This window comes from Erithacus rubecula (genome assembly GCF_903797595.1).
Source record: "Erithacus rubecula genome assembly, chromosome: 9".
NCBI classification, from domain to species: domain Eukaryota; kingdom Metazoa; phylum Chordata; class Aves; order Passeriformes; family Muscicapidae; genus Erithacus; species Erithacus rubecula.
The window spans coordinates 18,843,187-18,862,312 of NC_136660.1; the positions used below are offsets into that span (position 1 = coordinate 18,843,187).

The window sequence follows — 19,126 nt, forward strand, 5'->3', positions numbered from 1 at the left end:
ATTTGTGCTTTTTTTGTGGCAGTGCTACACAGTGAATTTTAATCTGGCTGTAATTGTTTGTGAGAATTTCTCAGGCCTTTTCCGTGTCAGTAAATATCATCGACATGGCAGCTCGGGGCTTTGTAGGAGAGAGAATAACGACAAAACTACAAATAGAAACGATTGTTTTTGGTTTTTACTGGCAGGGTTCAGACGGAGCCGAAGCAGTGTAACGGGATAAGCAGGCGGCTGGAGCGGGGCTACCGCTCCCCCTGCCGGCACCCGGCGGCTCGGAGCGGCCGGCGAGCCTGGGCTGCGGCGAGCGGCGGAGCCGGGGACGGCCTCAGAGCCCGAACGAACCGGGGATCTCCTCAGGGCCCCCGCTGAGAGCTGAGCGAGCTCCCCCAGCCCGGGGCGAGGCTCCGAGCCGTGAGGGCGGGACGGCAGGCCCGGCGGGACTACAGGCCCCAGGCTGCCGCGGGCGGGAGGGGCGGAGCCGCTGCCGGGCCCGGGCTGGGCCCGCCCGCCGCGGCGAGAGCATGGCCGGCTTCGCCGACCTGAACCTGCCGCATGGGCCGGACAAGAAGTCCCTGCAGAGCCTGCTGGAGGCCGCGGCGCACCGTGAGTCCTGCGAGCGGCGAGGGCGGCGGGACCGAGCAGGGGAGGGCGGGCCGGCCCCAGCCGGGAGGGCAGCGGGACGCGGGCGGCGGCTCCCCTGGCTCGGGGGCACAGCGGGCTGGGGTGGGCACGGCCGGACTCCCGGGACGAGCCTTCCCTTCCCTTCCCTTCCCTTCCCTTCCCTTCCCTTCCCTTCCCTTCCCTTCCCTTCCCTTCCCTTCCCTTCCCTTCCCTTCCCTTCCCTTCCCTTCCCGCGGTCCGACCCCGCTGTGGGCGCTCTCGGCTCAGCCCGCAGCTCTGGCGGGCCCAGGGCCGGGTCTGCCCGGCCTGGGGCGCAGGGGAAGCTCCTGGTGCGCCTTGCAGCCCCGTCTGTGCCCGCGTACCCCGGTGTGAGAGCTGGTTTTCCCATCGTGGACACGTTTTTCCGCCTGCATTTGGCACGGACCGGATGTTTTCCTGCGGAGCTGTGGTACAGCCGCCTGCTGTTTGTGGCGGGTGGTTTAAATGGCCCTGGCGGGTCTGTCACCCTGCTCCGAGCCCTTTGAGCCACCCCTTCTCCTCCGCATCGCCCTGAATTGCTCCCTTTGCCTTCTCTGTGTCTGTCCCAGCTCTGCGTTGTCTGCAGTTTTATCAAGTGCCCTGAATCTCTTTAGCAGTTCTCAGTAAAGAAAGTCATAAACAGAGCCAAACTAGGCCACACCTTTGGGGACACCAAGCCTAAGTATTCGTATTCATAAAGATCTTCCCTTAAGAGTTGTCAGGGCTGTGTTAAAAGCCAAACAGATTTTTTTTTTCCTATATTAAAGCACTTTTGGGTAAGCCAGTCATCTTAAAAAACACTGTGAAATCTAAACATGCACATGATTATTAACTTTAAGACATTTAAGTAATGAGTATTTTACATTTTTCTCATTGGATTTGTTTCCTTTTTGTTCACTGGACAAAATATTCTTACTGTGTGTTTTTCAGTGGGATATTCTGCAGTTGCACTTAATCATGTTATCGATTTTAAAGAAAAGAAACAGGTAATTTTTCTTGGGGTTATTTGTTCTTACTGTGTTTTATTTAATAAACCTGCTGCCTTATTGCATATTTCTTGATAGCTTTAGCTGCAGAATTCACATCTAGAACAAGTAAAACCTCTCTATTCCTAACAAAACTCCCATTTTTCTGTGGAACTGCCCTGGGATTAATTTGTAATATGTTTCATGTACTGTCCCACAAAAATAATTTTCTTAGGATGGTAAATTTCTTCTTAAGATTGGAACACGGTTTTTGTTTGCATGCAAACCTAACCCATGACATTTTTAATAACTTTGTTCTCTTCTCTTTCAAGGAAATCATCAAACCAGTATCCCCTTCAGAGCTGTTTCCATCTTTACCTATTGTACAAGTATGTCTAGTTACATTCTATATATATCTGTTGTTATTCTGAGTTACCTTTTTTTACCTTTGTGTGTTTGTATATGTGATTTTGTGTATGAAGTGTTAATCGTAAAAGATACATTTGTCCATTATTTCATGGTTTAAACACCAAGCATTGGAAGAATGGTACACTCACATCAGGTAGGCTTTATTCATTATTTTAGAAATTATTAAAGAAATTGCTTTGTCTGAATTTTGAATCTGCTTGTAGTTGAACAATTACAGTACAATTCTTGAAATTGAAGTTTTGGAAATTACTTTGTGGTTTTGATGGGGAGATATATAATTTGGATATAAAGAAATAAAAGACTGTGTTTTGGGTCACTGGCATTGATTAATTCAAGAACTTCTTTTCCTTGCAGTTGTGGTGTGCCTGGGGAATCGTAGCAGTAAAACATACTCAACTTTTCTGCATGATTGTTTTTCTTCTTTTTTTTTTTCTTTTCTATTCATTCTTCCCCAGAGAAGTATAGTAAGTCATTCTTTGTAAGGACAGATATAATATCAAAGAGGTAATGTAAATTAGGGAAGTGTAACTACTTTAGAAAATTAGTATAGCAAGACTATAAGCATGGCACCATTTTCTTTTTATAGCAATTTGGGTAGAAATTAACACAAATTTTTGCTTTGAGTTTTAAAATTTTTTGTTATTGTTTTTTCTGTAGGGGACATCTAAAAGAATTAGAGTCTTGACACGGCTGACACTTATTGTTTCTGATCCTTCCCACTGTAATCTCTTGGTAAGTATACTCAGCAATCAGTTTTGCAACTTCTATTTCCTTTTCTCAGTGAATGAATGAAACTTTGGAAATTCTATGGGGACAACATTCTGGAATTTATAGGGCACTCAGCAGTGATTTCTGAGATTGCATCTATAACAAATAATTTGATCATGAGGAGATGCAGATTTATAAGACTGGATATGGCTTTTGTTGATCATTTGTCAATATGGAACAACATTCTGTTCCTTGGTTTCTGGACTACTGTGCATAAAACAGAAGGCCATGGGCAAGCCTTGTGTCTGGTTGTGCTTTTGGGCTACAAGATCAAAGCAAAAAGTGTGTCTTAGTAGATGAGTGAGACAAGCCTCAAACTGAGAATGGATGACTTTACTGAAGAAACCTGCTGTGTAATTGGATTATTATTGGCTTTTAGTACTTGACAGGGAAAAAGCATTTTTCTTCTCAATGTTTTGGTTGTGTTTATTGTGCATTGCTTTTACATCTGTCAGAATTCAAGGTAGTAATTGTTTGCTCCTTTTACAGAGGTCAACATCTGCAAATATAAGGTTATATGACATCATAGCAGTATTTCCAAAAACTGAGAAACTGTTCCATGTAAGTACAATCATCTCATCAGTAATGCTTATTCAGTAACCTTTGGGGTCTTGTGCTATTTTAAGTACATGCTTTGTTTTGATTTTATTTCCTATTTTATAAAGACCTCATGGAGTTAAACATTATAGGCTGTCTGGCCAGTTGATAGGCTGAGGGGTTTGGGAGGATTTGCAGGAGGCTGCAAGACTCTTGGTTACAGGTTGAAGTCTGAAACATCTACCTCACCTACCTGATGAATGGACTTGTATGCCCCTATACTGTGGTTGCCTTTGTGTGCCTTGTACTCTAGTGAAGAGAGAAAACATCATTTTTTCCCATCAGTATATGTGTACTATCATCATGTAGAAAACTTCTATCTTCATCTTTAACTTCTCAAACTCTTGACAACTTCCCTAAAATGTGCTTTTGATCTTCTGTTTGAACTAATTATTCCTGTTCCCTAATATAATAGGGATGATTTTAAAGTAGAACTAACGTAGTTCTGTGAGTTACCTGATAGCTGTTCACCTCCATGTCCTTCACATTTTTAAGTTGTTCTTAAATGCTTTATAACAGCTGATGTCAATGTTCTGATTGGGTGGAGGACCTTTAAACAAGTTAAGTTTTTCTCAGACTTTTTCTTACAAAACCCAAAATTGTGATGTCTGACCTGTTGTAAGCTTGTAAATAATAAACATTAAGTCTGAATTGGGTGAGTAGATAGAAGAGTTTCATCTCTGTTAGCCCTGACAGGCAGCAGGCAGGCATGCAGTTTAAAGCAGTGTGAAAAAAACAAGTTCCTTTGAAGAATTTACTTTCAAAGAGAGTTTCTCACTTTAAAACTGAGTCTGGTGGTTGTTTATTTTAAATAAGTTCAAGTCACTTTCTAGTACTGCTGAGTACCTGTTTTGCCACATTAAAATTGTATTCTTCTATTTTGTTTTTCTATGTTATTTCCCCTCCTATTTCAAGACTTGTCCAAGTAAAGTACAAGGCCAAGAGGCTGTCGAAGTACATGAACTTTAAAGAATTTTTCAGCAGAATTCAAGCATTAATTATAAGAGTTACCACTAAATGAAGCTAATTTCTGAATTTTATTTCACTTGCAAGATTTTAGGACACTTGGGGTGTGACAGAGGCAAATGGTTTAAAATATTTTTTGAGGGCCACTCTCCACTTCTTTCATTTGATCTATGGCAATAGTATAAAATCTCACTTCTCAAGTGAGCTCAGTCAGTTTATCATGTGTTTAAACAAGCACCTGAAACTAGGTAATCAGCAGTAGTGTTCTGTGTTGTTTTTTTGGGAAAAGGGTGTTCTCTCACTTAAGGGTTATTATTGTTTATTTTCAGCTATGTCATGACTCCTACTGGAGTTGGATGTCCAGCTGTGTTGGCATTTAAACTGGTGTTAACAGCCACTCATTTCTGCAGGTGCCTGTCTGCTTTGCTGCTGAGGCTGCTTGCTTGCTTAGCTTGCTTAGCTTGCTTTGAGGAGCCAGCTTTTGGCTGAGCAGTAGCCAGAGTTTTTGCCAAGTTCCTTTTCAGCAGATCCACTTTCCCAGTGTGATTCAGCAGCCAGCCACGCGGGTGGCTGTGCTCTGGCAGGCCAGGACAGACAGTGCCTGGTTAAACTGACACTCTGGCAGGTGATGGACAGGGTGTGAGGAAAGAAGCAGGATTGTCAGTGAGATTATCTTCATTGCTTCCATGCTGGCAGCACTTGAGCTGGGGATGGAACCCAAGCGTGTTTCTTGCAAACTGCATGAGGTGAAAGACTTATCCTTACATTTTCACATTCAGGGTGGGTTTGTATGGTTGTCTTGTGTTTAGATTTTAGAATGTCTCACTCTGTGGAGAGCTGGTTCAGTTTCACAGAGGTATCACACAGGGAGTCTGGTGAAAGGGGCACTACACGAGGGATTTCAGTGCATACAGTTTGGTTCTTTCAGCTCATGGATATTTCATTATTAAGAATAAAGCCTTCCAGAGTGGGTCTTGCATGACAAATTAACTTCCTATTGGCTTTTGGTAACTCAACATTACCTCAAGACAATAATCTTTATTAACATTTTGACACTTGTATTTTCTCCATAGAACAAGATTTTTCATGTTTTTGTGAAAAAATTACATGACATACATTAAGATACTCCAATTTTAGCATCGCCCAAAACTAGTTTGTGCCCTTTTGTCACAAGCCAGGGAAGCTCTTTTGTGACTGAGTGTGGCAGTGATATGTACTAAAAGATGTGCTTAAATTTTCAAATAATTTATATCCTTAAGGGGATGAGGAAGCCATGTTTACCAATTGAATGGGCTCCTTGTTTAAGTCTCCTAAAAAGATTGTTTTGGGCTGTAGCAGGAGTACCCACTGCATGCAGGTAATAGAGTCTGTACTTGCTGCCTTTTAAAAATTCTGCTTTCTAAGATTTCTGACTGTTTTAATGGTACTAGTTAGCTCTGTCTGCTGTTCATAAGCACTTAGCACATCACCAGTATCTAAAATAACTTACATATGTAAGTCTGAAAATGTAGTGCAAAATCAGATTTCAATGTTTATTCCTAAAACATTTGCCAAAGCTTGCTTCAGAGCATCCAGACAGTGGCAGATGTATTTAGTAATGGCTGGCTGAAGTTTCCCAGCAGATGGGGCTCTTGCCCACAAAGCTGCCAGGCAGCTGCTGGGTTGTGCAACTTGCTGCATGTCATTTTCTGGGTGAAGTTGTTGCACTTCAGATCTTTTCAGCAGGCAGATATGTCTGCATATCTGACTTTTCTGGGAGCCAATGCTATGCTGAATGTTAGAATTCTGGAGAAATCTGCTCTCCAGTTTTTCATACAGTGCAGGAATTCTTCATGGGAAAACATGACTTGCAATTTGCTTTTCCTTGGACATATTTTTCTGAAATGTTCATGTCATTGGAATCCTGTAGATATCCTGGCTTTTGAGTCACTCCCTCTTCCACAGTGTTTAATGTGCAAAATGGTAAAGAGTTTTCTAGTGTTTCTGGAGCTGATTTCTCTTCACATAGGGCAACTTGCATGTGTCTGATGTCTATTGTTGCTTTCCTTATTTTTTAGCATTATCTCTTCCTGAATGTTTTATGTCCTCACTGACGTGTTCTCTAGGCTGTGATTCAGAGCTATTTGTTCTGTGCAGGTTCCCATAAATCACCTCTGTGTAGTAGTTTGTACCTCGTGTAAGAAAAGGAGGGAAGTGAACTGTAGTAGGGCTGAACTTCTTCATGCAAGTCTAATTCTATGCCATAGATTCCATAGGCATCCCATGTCCTGCCTAATGGAGGATAAAGATAAAGGTAGGGCATGAACAAAAAGTTTAGTCTTAAGTGTCCTGGCAGAGACACTTCAGCTTCAAAAACCTTGTGGTTTGCCTGCATGTGTACTGTGGCTGTCTTGTCTGGGAGAGAGAGTGCTATCAACAGCTAAGAAACATTCCTAAAGCTGAGTGTCTGCTCTCATCTCCATCCAAATTCCATGTGAACAAACTGGTAGAAGATCAGTTTGCCAGGCAGCAGTGTGCCTTGTGTTAGAGCAGCCCTTACCCCTGGGGCTCCCCCAGCCCCACTGTTTTTGTGCTGGTGGGAGGAGGGATGAATGGTTGGCACCTGGCCCAGGTGTATTTGGAGCAGTTCCTGGCAGGTTTCTGAGTTCAGAGAGTTCTGCTGCACACAGAAAATTCTTTTTCAACTTCCTCAGCCTATCTTACCTTCTTTGTTACACCACTGCTTACAGATATTAGTCTGGCCTTGTGTAATCATCCTTACAGAGTAGGCATATATAATTCCTACCTTGGGTGCTTGAGATGAGTGTAAATCAAGGACTCCCTTTTAGGTGCCTTTAATTTTCCCTGTATCTCAGTGTGATGAGTCTCTGCCCCTTGCTCATTCCCTCCATCTCTTAATACAACCTGTAAATTGTGGTTGAATTCAAAGCTAAACTCTTAAACTGTAGCCTTCAATGTTGTCTCCAGACTCTGCCAGAGGTGTGGCTGTCAGGTGAAGCTGCAGATTCTCCATCCTGCCAGGAAAGGGAGGCTCTTTGGATTGGTCTCCAGTATTGGGCATGCAGCTCCACCAGTAACAGTCACATTCTGCTTTTTTTTTCATTCTTTATTGCTTCTGGTAAAAGTAATTAATCCTGAAAACAAACAGGTGCTGCACTGGACGCAGAGCATGATGGTTCCTGGGCTCTTCCCTTTGTAAACTGGGGTTGGCCTTTATTATCTGTGAGTTCTTTTGTCAAAAGCCAGCATTGCTTCTGCATGTCCTCTGTCAGATAAAAACAATGAAATAGGTATTGCTTTGGGGTTGGCCATTATTTTATTGGAAAATTAGTTCTCTAAGAAGAGGAAGACTTGTGTTTTAAGTCTCAAATGCTGCTGTTTTATTGGCATACATGCAAGGCATAGTACCTCTTAATTTTAAAACTGGACTCACCCTGGAGAGGCATTTGTTGCATTAAGAAATGAAGGACAATATTAGTGTACCTTGTTGCACTAATAATTAACTAGTTGGTTATGCATTTTTGGCATGTCTAACAATCTGTTCCTATTTCTTTGCTGTAGATTGCTTGTACAACATTAGATGTGGATCTGGTCTGCATAAATGTAACTGAAAAGCTGCCATTCTACTTCAGAAGGCCCCCTGTGAATATGGTAAATTTACATCTAAATTGTTTTCTTGCTGTTAGACTGACATTAAATACAGAATTTGAGTCAAATTCCCTACTGCTTTCCTCCCACCACTCCTATCCAAGTGGTTCTTTTATTTTCTTGCATAATGTATAGTGTTGTTTCAAATGTCCTTCACTTCAGCACCTCCACTGCAGCATTTAATACACAGTGATGTATGTTCTTTCTTTTTCTCTTCCTGTCCCCACTTAAGAAGGCAGAAGTGGTGTTCCCAAGGAGTGGAAATGAAACCACTGTGCTGCTAAGCAGGGAGATATGGTGTGATTACTGATTAAGGTCCTTCCCAAGCCAGAAATGGGATAGCTGTGTTGAAATAGATAAACAGCCCTTTGATTTAAAAGACAGGAAATGTGAATGGCTGTGTTAATTTGGGAGAAGGATGTGGTGCTGGTTACTTGAAAGACAACTGTATTGAATCCATACTTGGACAAAAGAATGTCTTGTTATATTAACCAAATGTAGCATTGCTAAATATGTGCTGTGGGACCCAAGATGACTATCAGTGTGGATCAAATATAGTTCTGCTGTTGGTAATTTGCCAGAAAACTTAATCTGCTCTTAGGGGAACTTGTTTTCTCCTCTGAAGATATGTAAAGGTTCATTCCACATGGGCATTCTTGGCTGATATAGAACTTAGTACTCAAAAATTTAAATTTGGAATTGTCTAGTAATCCTATTTCCTTTTCTTAGAAAGTGTGACCTAGAATGAAAATTCAAAATTAATTTATTATAATTATAATTAATTAATTAATTATAGTTAATTTTGAGACAGAGTAAAACTAATACATTGGAATAAAATAATACATTTCATTTGGAATAACAGTTTAGTATGAAGCACTGTATGAAAGTATCCTAGCTGCCTAAAACTCCAGCAGCTGGTCCAGGTAAGGAGCTGTGTGGGTCTCAGAGCCCTGTGTTGGTAGACATTTTCCTTGCAAGCTACTTCTGATCTTCCACACTCCCAACTTCAAGGCAGTCTGTCTGTTGGACTGGTCTGTGCTTCCTGAGGCAGGCAGTTTTGGTTGTTACAATGCCAAAGAGATGGGCAGGCAGCTGAAGTGGTAGGGATGAGGTTAAAAATCACCTTGACTGGAAATTGTTGCATTACCATCACCTGTTTGGTTTTGATAAATTCAGGCCTCTCTTGTTTGCACTATCAGGCCAGTTCTGTGTAAAGCATTTGATGCATATATAGCTTCTCTTGTGCTTGCATGCAGAGGTCATGCATGGGTGGGAGCTGGATTAATTCCAGCTGTACTCAGTTACTGGGCTCTCTTACAGTATTACCATTGCAGCATATTTTAATAGCATTGTGTAAATGTAGAGTATCATTTCAGGCAAATGTAGGATTGCCGTGGAACAAAGAACTCCTGGCTTTACATTGTGTCTTTATCTCTGGCACATTGTGTGCAAGTTGCTTAACCTTTCTGTGTTTGCAAAAACAAGAATGCTAGGCTTTTGGTGAGGCACTTTGACAGATAGCAAAGGATGTCAAAGCAGCTGAAAATATAATCAGTATTACTATTTGAAACCTCTTTTGTGAGTCACTGTTATTTAGCACTGTCACAAACAGCAGAGTATGCTGTGAGACAGGAGAAGAGTCCTCATTGCTGCTTTTATGCAAGGAGGAATTCTTCATCTGCAATACACAGCTACTGAGGGAAGTGGTGATCTTTCTTACAGCAGGGCGTGGGACTAGAGGAGTAGGGTTCTTGAAGTTTAAAGAAAGCAGATAACCATTAGTGGTTATCTGTCTCCTCAACTCTGTGATAATGTGTATTATATTAGTGATAGCCAATTGCAACAAATAAGTGTTTGGTATTTGTTTATTAAACCTCATTTATCTATCATCCAAGATTTATGCACAAGTATCTGGTGTACAGTGAAGCCTTCCCCCAATCTCCTGTCATGCTGTGCTATGCTCTTACTGCAACAATTCTGCCTTAATTTTTTCATATGTGACACAGTTAAACTGAGAGTAAGCTACATCAATAATAGACAGCAGTTGTTAGAGACTTAGGCTTCTCTCCTTTTGATTTTTGATCACTCTCTTTCATGTGAAGGCAATAGATCGAGGCATTTACTTTGAACTTCTTTACACTCCTGCCATCAAAGACTCTACAATGAGAAGATACACAATTTCAAATGCCATCAGCCTGATGCAGATCTGCAAAGGAAAGGTAAGCTCTCAAAGTAAAAACAAGGTAATAAAATCAAATTCCTCTGGAGTTGTACAGACTGAGCCATTTTAACTGAGTTTGATGCTGGGACATCTGAAGCTGTGACTAAATCTTGGCCTACTAACACAAGGACACAATAATTGTAGCTCCAGATACTTCCAGTCTTGCATCACTGCATGCTTTCTTCTTAAGCTGTCAAGCTCTTAGATTCTTTTCCCAGAACAACCCATGTGTTGTTATGGTATGCAGTTCCCAAAACACAGGTGGGAGGTAAGGTTTGCACCAGTACTGAAATTAATATATTTCTTTAAAATCCTCCATTTCATATTTCTCATTGACTAAAACCTCTTTAGACTGTATACTTTGTATAGGGGGGCTAGAAAGCAATAAGGAAAAAAAAATAGAAACTTTGTTTTGTTAGAAGATTAGTAAATTCTCTGTGTCCAAAATAGACCCAACAGCTAGCAGGCTGTCAGCCCAGGCTTTGCTGCAGTCAGATGAACTGCATTCTTCCATGCTAGTGAAACCCAAGGAAGAAGTAACTTTGAGATGCCTGTAACCCATGGCTTTCATAACTTACCTCCTCTCAGGCTATGAGGTTAAGCTGTCTGTTATGCTGTGTCCTCTCAGGCCATGCATTTTCATAGGGGATCATATCATAATACATACCAAAGTTAACAGAAATTGTAGCTCCCCCTTCTGTATTGTAAATGGCCTCTGCCACATGTAGCTAGTCCACAGAAGCTGGATTTGGAAAGTCTGAGGTGGGATGTAGAGCTTGGAAGGTAAATTAAAAGTAGATCCATCATTACCTCAGTTCTCCTCAAGCATGGCAGCTTTTAAAGAACAGCAGAGTGGGTCAGATTAGTTTCCTTGGTACTACAGAAGAAGTATTTGCACAGCCTATCTTGAGAAGCCCAACTCTGGTAGTTAATGACATGAAGTACTGACTTAGACATGACTTCTACACACACCATACCCCTTTCCTTTGGAATTCCCTTTTTGACGTTGCTCCTCTTTCTGCTGTGCAGTTCAGGATGTGCTTCTTACATGGTTATTGATAAACTGGAGAGCACCAGTTGAGTTGATGTCATGGACAGGGCAAGTGAGATGCTCAGGCACTCAGTCTGTGCATGGTGCCCTTTTCTTCTGCATCTGTCAGTCTAGTGTTTCTTCTGTGCCTGGAAGCTTCACATGACATCTTGTGCACTGGAAGAGGGCTGCTAGCTTGTCTTTGTTCTTTGCCTCCAGACACAGTAGGTTGTACACCAGCATTGATGGTTATTAGCCCTTACTGAGAGTTTGCTTCTGTCAGTGAGGTAAAGGCCCTTGTTGAAATGAAACATGGGATGGCTGGACCACAGGCCGCTTCCATTGGCACCTGGCATGCAACTCTCGTGTTCTGTAGCATGTAGATGCTGATCCTGTAGTACCTTTTGGGTCCTTTTATTCCTCCTCTATTATAGCAGGGCAGAGAAACCTTCAGAAATTTACTTGAGTTGTCAGAGCTGGCATTGAGCAGTGTCTTTAAAACATTAAGATATGCAGGGAATGAAGGAGAAACTTCCCTGCCTTGCCAGACAAAAGGTGTGTATAGCCACAGTCCCTCACCTCCCCTGCTTTGGTAACTGAGTTGGAGGCTGCCTGGAGCAGTGTACTGAACAGCTGCTGTCTGCTTTACCTGGGGGAGATTGTGTTTTGCCTTTCAGATTTGCCTTTAGCTTTTGCCTTGGATTTCCCTTTGCCTGCCTCTCCTTCACTTACCAGCAATGCTTTTCTTCCTCCATCTTACCCATCCCCTATGAAAATGAAATGCCAGTTGCCTTTGAACCAGGCAGAGTGTATCTCCATTGCACAGCAGCAATCCACAATCCCGTGCTGGTTTGAAATATCTCATACAACTGTTCTGGGAGCTTCTCTGAGCCTGGGTGACAGGCATTAGTTGCTACAGTTTGGAGCAGGAGACTTGAGTTTTCCCAGCAAGCTCTTTCACTTAGGCTCAAATGCACCTTTGGGATCTGTAGTGTAGCCATTTTAAAAGCGAGCTATTCAGAAGGAGCAGCCTCCTAGGCACCAGGATCTGTGCTGTTAAGTCACTTTGATGTATATGTTGCTTCTGCTTCTGGCTTTCCTTATGGTGAGGCAGAGTCATCTGTCCCATCCTCTCCTCCTCAGCACATGAGGAAACCTTGGGCCCAGCATGAATGTACAATCATTTTTACCTAGGTCTTTCAGCTGTTGTGTTCCAGCTGCACACAGGGCATTTTCCTCCAGTGCCTGCTCAGCTCTTTGTGCTGGGGCAGTGTCAGGAGAAGCAAAGCAATGTGGGGAAGGGATCTAAAGCTCCACCTTGAAACCAGAGATGGCAGTGGTGTGTTGGTGGTGCTGACATCAGAGAGGGAAAATCTGCCTCAGCACAATTCTAATTCTCACCCACTCAAGGAGGAATTCCCAAAGCCTTTTGTTCAGTACAATAAAAGGTGCAAGGAGGTTTGGCTGCTGCAGTTACCAGCTGAGCTAAACAGGCTCCCCCTAGGTGAGCATCCTTGGAGCTTAGCATCAAAAGAGCTCTGGCAGCTGAGCTGTGGGATCTGTCAGCCCCTGGGTAGTCACATACCTATTCTGCAGAAACCTTTGGGGAGAGAAGGGAGAACAATTTCTCTGCCTGGTGTTTTTCATAGGGATGCCAGTGTTGAGGCAAGTGTGTGGCACAAAGTGTCTGTCACTAGCTAAGTGTAGATACATTTCCTGAACCAGTGTGATGATTATGGGCAAGGCTAATGTGAATGCTAGCATTGAGTTCTACTGCAACAGTCCAGGCTGAAAATTTGGGAGCACCAAACTGTCTCAAGGCACTATGTGTAAGCTGCTTCTGGGGGATCCTGGATTCCTAAATCCATTTCTGTTACAGCTCAGGATGAGTTGTTTGTGTGGGCCTTTTTCACCTGGTGTAAATAAAGGGTACAATTCTTAACTCAGTGCCTGCTGCTCTGTATTTTTATTTACTCTTCAGGGTGCTTTGAAGTCCACTGTGAGAGATACAGGCTGATCGTTTATTGCTTAATGCCATCACTCTGGACACTTCTACTGCTTAGCCTGTCCCTCTAAAATGTGATGTATTTATTCATCTCCTGTAATTGCAAGAGAGGACTTGTACCTGTGCCTCTGTGTAGGGAACAGGGCAATAATTATCATGTCCCCAAATTAAGTTCCCACTCTGATAGAGTTTACTTCTTCTGAGGGCATCAGGTACTCTGATGTTTAATTGGGCTCTAAGCCTGAACTCAGCTAATGCTCATAAAGTTTTTGCATCTTGCTGATTTTCTTTTTTTTTTTTTCATTTCTTGGGTCTGTCTGACAGGTGAATGTTTGTTCTCTTTTTTTTTCCAGAACATAGTTATATCTAGTGCAGCTGAAAGGGTAAGTCCCAGATTTTTTTTTTTAAAGTCACAACAATTTAAAGATTTATGTGTGGGTGAAAATACTTCTTTAATTACACATTAAACATATAAAAGTTGTAAGTTCAAATATGGTTGCCATTACCAAAGAATTGTATTGTGGGTTTTGGGATTTTTTTTTTTTTATTGTTTGTTTTGTTTTGTTGGGTTTGGGGTTTTTTTTTTTGTTTCCTGCTGCTGTGGTATTTTCCATGACAGTTTTCTCCCAGATGGAGACCCCGTTCACCAAAATAGTAGTATTTGCTTGATTTCCTATTATCTTCAGTAGCTTGCTATTATATAGCATTTAATCTTGCCTAGCTGGTAGCCTTGGCCAGCCTGCTCACACTGTCAGCCTGACAGCAAAGACATTCACCTATCCAAACCTCTTTGTCTTGTTTTAGCCTCTGGAGCTCCGAGGTCCTTATGATGTGGCTAATCTGTATCCTTTCCCAAAGTCAAAGGCAGCAGCTAGTAGTAACATTGGAGAGATTAAAGTGGTTTTGAAATTATTTTCATCCTTTACAGTCCTTGAACTTTATACAGTGGAATTTGTTGGTGACCCCTTTGGTGAATCAGGGCTCTGAGTGTGTGTGGAAGGAGCAACAGATCTTGGTCATGGGGTGGCATGAGAAATCACTTTTCAGCTACAGGAATGTTTTGTTGTGATGTGCATTCATGTTGTGTGGGTATAAATGGAGAAATTAATACAATCCATAAAAATCTATGGATACTATAAACCAAACAAGAGACTATTACTTAGTGTCTCCAAAGTGCCACATTTTTGGTAGCAGAAGCTATAAAATTGTCTTTATGTAAAATCAAAAGTTTCTATCTGAGCAGTAACTATTCCTGTTCTGAATTTTCCAGTCCTTAGTTACACATGTAAGGTTCAGTAAGTGATTGTGCTCTAGAAACAAAGGAGAGTGTCTTTTCTTCCCTCTTTTAGGAGTTCAGATGCATTTTCATTGCTTTCCTCACCCCAGCAGCACATATCTGGCCTGTCCCTGGTAGGGAAGGAGTGTGCTCTGAGTCATGAGAACCATGTGGGAGGCTGTGTGGCCTGGAAGGATTTTATGCACAACTTTTTCTTCCCTCTTAAAATGAACAGTCAGGCTTAACCCAAATTAACATAGCTAATGTGGTGTCATCCCTGCTAAAGTGGCTGGAAACCTCAGCATAATGTTTTTGTATCAAACAGTGACCTATCCCCAAAACGGAAATTTTCCATGGGGCAATCTTTTGCTTGATTATTCATATCTAGAATGTTCCTGTGTTGAAAGACTTATTTTCTAAAGTACAGCTTCTTGTCTGGAAAGAAGCAGCGTTGCCAGGAGCTTTCTAGGAGGGCTGCAAGGGAACTGCAGCCAGAACTGGGTGCCTCATTTCTTTGCTTCTGGGTGACCTTATGCAAAATGTCACTTTGAGTTACAGCTTTGCTAATTCCTAGTTATTTGTAGAGTAAGCAAACCTCTCTGCAGAGAGCTTTCCCTGTTCTGTTTGTTGCTTCCTGTGTTTTGATCCTGAGCAGCAGTGACAGAGGTTTGCTGTTTGGCCTGTCAGAAGGTGAAGCAAAGGCAGCTGTGTCCACCAATTGCAGAGCAGCCATGCTGCATGGAGGTGAGTGCTTGTGAGCTCCTCAAATTTTGTGCATTTGTTGAACTAAGTTCTTGTTGATGCATATTCTCCAGAAGGTCTGAGACCCTACTGGGCAAGTCAGATCAGGGTTTTAGCTTCTTTGTCCAAGAGGAGCTTGTGTGGCAAAGCTGTTTTATTTTCCCTTGTTACCATGCTGTCAAATCAGTAACTGAACTGATGGTGCTGTCTGTGCTGGAGGAGTGTCTCAACCACATTAATGAGTCATAAATGGTTGAACCAAAATAGGGACCTGCCTGCTGTGCTTCATAGTGAAACTATCCCATTTCAGAAAGGTTTGAATGCTTATCATGGTGACACTGACAGAAACTAAGTGATTGACTTAAAAAAAATGGGTAGGCATGTGTTTTGCATTTGCCTTTTTGCAGTGTGTGTGCAGAAACAACCTTAGTCTTGTCCCTTTCTGATGCTTTAGTATGTGGTTTGTTTCTGACTCACTCTTCAACATGGCTCATTTCAAACTCATGGCAAAATCAACAGGTTCTCCTTCTACCTGCTGCTCATCTACACAGAGATAAAGAGTTTGTCAGATTTATATGGGATTTCTCAAGTCTGTCATCTGTCTTTCTGTGAAATTAAATAGCAAGTGTCATTTCCCTTGTCCCAGAGAGGATATTAGCCCAGAATAAGTCAATATATTGCATCAAGGTTCTTGCAGAACCTCTCTGCTAATGGAGTATTTGTAGGGAATCTCTTCCAACTTAAATTTTGCAGAGAAGCTTCCCACTAGTAATTATAAAATTGGATGATCATGCTCAGTAGCTTATTTGGCAAATGTCAGGATTTGGTAGCATCACACACCAGTATTTCATGGTAATGTTGAGAGTTCAGTAAATAAAATTCTTCAATACCATGAAATCACTTCCTTGGTATGTAGGGATTCCTGTGCCAATACAGTTGTGCCCACATAGTCTAAGAATCCTGGGGCATGTGAAAGCATTTTTTAGTATTTAAGAACAGTATGTTTGGCTCTGAAATGCTTTTGTCAGTGCTTCCAAGAATGTGTCCTTCTGTGATTATTGAACTGACTAAGCCTGGTTTCCTATGGTTTAGTGTCTCTGCAGCTCCTCAGCCCCTGCAGACCTTGGTTTTGCTTGGTTTGCTCTAATTCTACACCCACCATTGTATTCCCCCTGACATTTCTGTAATGCAGTGAATCCTGAGCTCCTGCCCTTGCAGGTTGCTTCCCTGCTATGTGTGTTGACTGGCTGGTTGCTCAACATGTCCAGCTGTGGTTTGGGACACAAACTCTTGAACTGAGTGTGCCTTAAATGCATTTATTTGAGTATTTGAGGTACTGGTACTGCAGCTTCTGCTTGTGTTTTCCAGAAACTCGAAAGAGTGCCTGTGGTGTAGTGTACACGGTGAAGAAGCCTCGCAAGGTTGAGGAGGAAGAAACAGCAGTGCCAGCCTGCAAAAAAGCTAAGACTCAAGTTTAAGGACTGAACCAGATGTCAACAGAAGCCTCCATCTCTTCTTTAGCCAGTGTTGAGTCTTCCTCCAACCAACCTAATTTTCCCTTACTACCTTGCTTAGCCTGCAGAAGAATTTTTCTTCCAGCATTCAAGTGAGGAAAACTGTGTGCATGAGGCTGCTGAATGGTATTCACCACATCTGAAAGGTCGTGCTGGGCTTCTGGCCAAGGTCAGGAGACTGACTCTGGAGTCAATGCAAACTCAACAGAACATTTCTGACATGGAAATTTCCTCTTGTACACGTGCATTCCTTTTGTATTAAAAACTTGTCTAAGAACACACGCCTTCATAGTCTAGCTCTTCTGGTTTCTCAGGTTTTAAACACATCTCTGTACAACTGCAAGCCAGTAGATTTAGCTTACCTTCAAGTGGCCTGTGAAGAAGAAGAATAATAATACAGTAAAAAAATTTGCTTCCTATTCAGTTTTGTGATCAATGGTATAATGAAGATCCCAGGATGTGTCAGTTGCTAGGAGGTATTTTGGATTTGGGTTACAGTAGGAGTGACTGACCTGACTTGCCAGAGACATATCTGTGTCCTCAGCACTTAAAACCAAACAGTACTGTGAGATGTTTGCCAGAGTTGGGAGGAAGAGTCCAAGGTTACACTGAGGTTACAATGTGTGCTCAGCAAGGATTGTTGCGGTGTAGGAGCTGTCTCACCTAGGCCTGAGCAGCCCCCACCTCACATCATCTTTACTGCACTATTTCCTTCTTTACTTCCTGCTCTGGAATTGTTATTTATGCACATGTTCATTTTGCTGCCTCTTGCTTTTCTGTTTTCCTTCCTTTTAATACCTCAGCAAACCTAATCTGGCTGCCAAAAAAAAACAGTCAAACAGATATAATCAGCAGAGCTTTTTCAGAGCTCTTCCAAAAGTTGACTGAAATTTTTCTTTTCATTAAATGAACATAAAAATCATGGAGATACTGTATGGAGATACTGTTGAGCCCTTTTTTCTGTGAGTGTTCCAGTGCCTACTGCAAGTTGAAAAGTGGAAGTTGTAACATGTAAAATATACTGCAGAAATCCTGCAGTGGGTCATTTCTGAGCTCTTAGTAACTGGATTGAGCAGAATTAATGAAGTTCTCATAGATTTAACAGCTTTAGCTTCATTCAACAAATATGAAATATGTTTCATGTATGTTATTACTTGCTGACTTTGTGACTTGACTCCATTTTATTATAGGCATTGGGGAGTTTTTATATATATATGTGTTTATGTATGTATATATACATATGTATATATGCATAAAGTAGTTTTTCATTAGTGGACTCACATCTAAAATGATGCTCTAACCAGAGAAGCAGCAAAATGTGTTTGTTGCAGTTTTCTGAATAACATGTTAATCCTGCCTTGGCCAGATAATAACCTACCTTGAGCATGACAGAAGTTCTTGTTAACTAACATATGGAAGGAGGCTTTGAATGCTTGAGATCCTTCTTGCTACTTATTTGACTGTAAAAATTAAACTCTGGATCTTTGCCCTTTATTAGGTACAATGCTTCAGGAGCTGGTTGAAAATGTTCTTCTCCCCCAGTTTCCTGAAGCACACTGCAGTGGCCACTTGGGTGCCTGAACAATTGAGCAGCTGCTGGGTTAGGTGACAAACAGGCTGAGATGGCCAGCACTGATGTCACTGCTGTTTCCTGCAAGGCTTGCTCCCCCTGTCCGGGTGATTGGGCAGAAACAAGCAGGGAAGTCATGGTTTGCAGTGAAGGGCAGCAAGTGGAGGTGTGCCATAATTTCCATGGAGAAGAAGGTGTGCACAAATCAGGCCTGTGGCTGGCAAGGTGACACTTGTGAGTTACCATGTTTGTGTGAGAAAAGTCTCATCTGTCTGAAGCTGTTGGCCTCAGTCTAGGAGAGCTGCCTGCAGACAGAATAGGTGATTATTTTGCTTGCTTCTCTGGCTTTTGTGTAAATTCACTCCAAAATTTGCATTCCAGGAATAACTGTTCATGCTACCCACTTCTGACTTCCCCTCAGGATATTGCCCAACACATTGCTTTGGCCAGACTCTAAAGCCAGCTGACATGGATTGGTGAGGAGTGTGAGAGCCTCTGGCATATTTGTCTATCAGGCCACCCAATGGATAATTAGGAATTTAAATGAATGCAGCATCTAAATACCCCTCTGCTCTGCTATATCCAGCTCTGGAGTCCTCAGCACACGAAGAACATGGAGCTGTTGGAGTGTGTCCAGAAAGGGCCACAAAGCTGGTAAGAAGGATGGAGCACTTCTGTGTGGAAGTGCTGAGAGAGCTGGGGTTGTTCAGCCTGGAGAGTAGAAGGCTCCAGGGCCATCTTACTGGGACCTTTCAGTGTT

The 19,126-nt window shown here is 42.2% G+C and overlaps 1 protein-coding gene across 2 annotated transcripts; it reads left to right on the forward strand.

Annotated features, from left to right (window-relative positions):
- The first annotated feature begins 445 nt into the window (after window positions 1-445).
- RPP30 (ribonuclease P/MRP subunit p30) lies at window positions 446-18,072 on the forward strand. Of its 2 annotated transcripts, XM_079311966.1 has the most exons (11): window positions 446-600; window positions 1,567-1,622; window positions 1,934-1,990; window positions 2,688-2,762; window positions 3,288-3,359; window positions 7,923-8,012; window positions 10,112-10,228; window positions 13,619-13,648; window positions 14,070-14,107; window positions 15,206-15,285; window positions 16,651-18,072. In XM_079311966.1, exons 1-11 carry the CDS (start codon window positions 519-521, stop codon window positions 16,758-16,760), a joined length of 807 nt encoding a protein of 268 aa, XP_079168092.1. In that variant the 5' UTR covers window positions 446-518; the 3' UTR covers window positions 16,761-18,072. The 2 variants fall into 2 exon arrangements, with proteins under 2 accessions (XP_079168092.1, XP_079168093.1); XM_079311967.1 differs by lacking the exon at window positions 1,567-1,622 and having other exon boundaries at window positions 461-600.
- The last annotated feature ends 1,054 nt before the right edge of the window (window positions 18,073-19,126 follow it).

Excerpts from the sequence above, each read along its gene's own strand:
- RPP30 (XM_079311966.1), top strand. The coding sequence starts at position 519 with ATGGCCGGCTTCGCCGACCTGAACCTGCCGCATGGGCCGGACAAGAAG. Across the intron at positions 3,360-7,922 it reads AAACTGAGAAACTGTTCCAT|ATTGCTTGTACAACATTAGA; the intron begins GTAAGTACAATC and ends TCTTTGCTGTAG. Across the intron at positions 15,286-16,650 it reads AGCAGCCATGCTGCATGGAG|AAACTCGAAAGAGTGCCTGT; the intron begins GTGAGTGCTTGT and ends TGTGTTTTCCAG.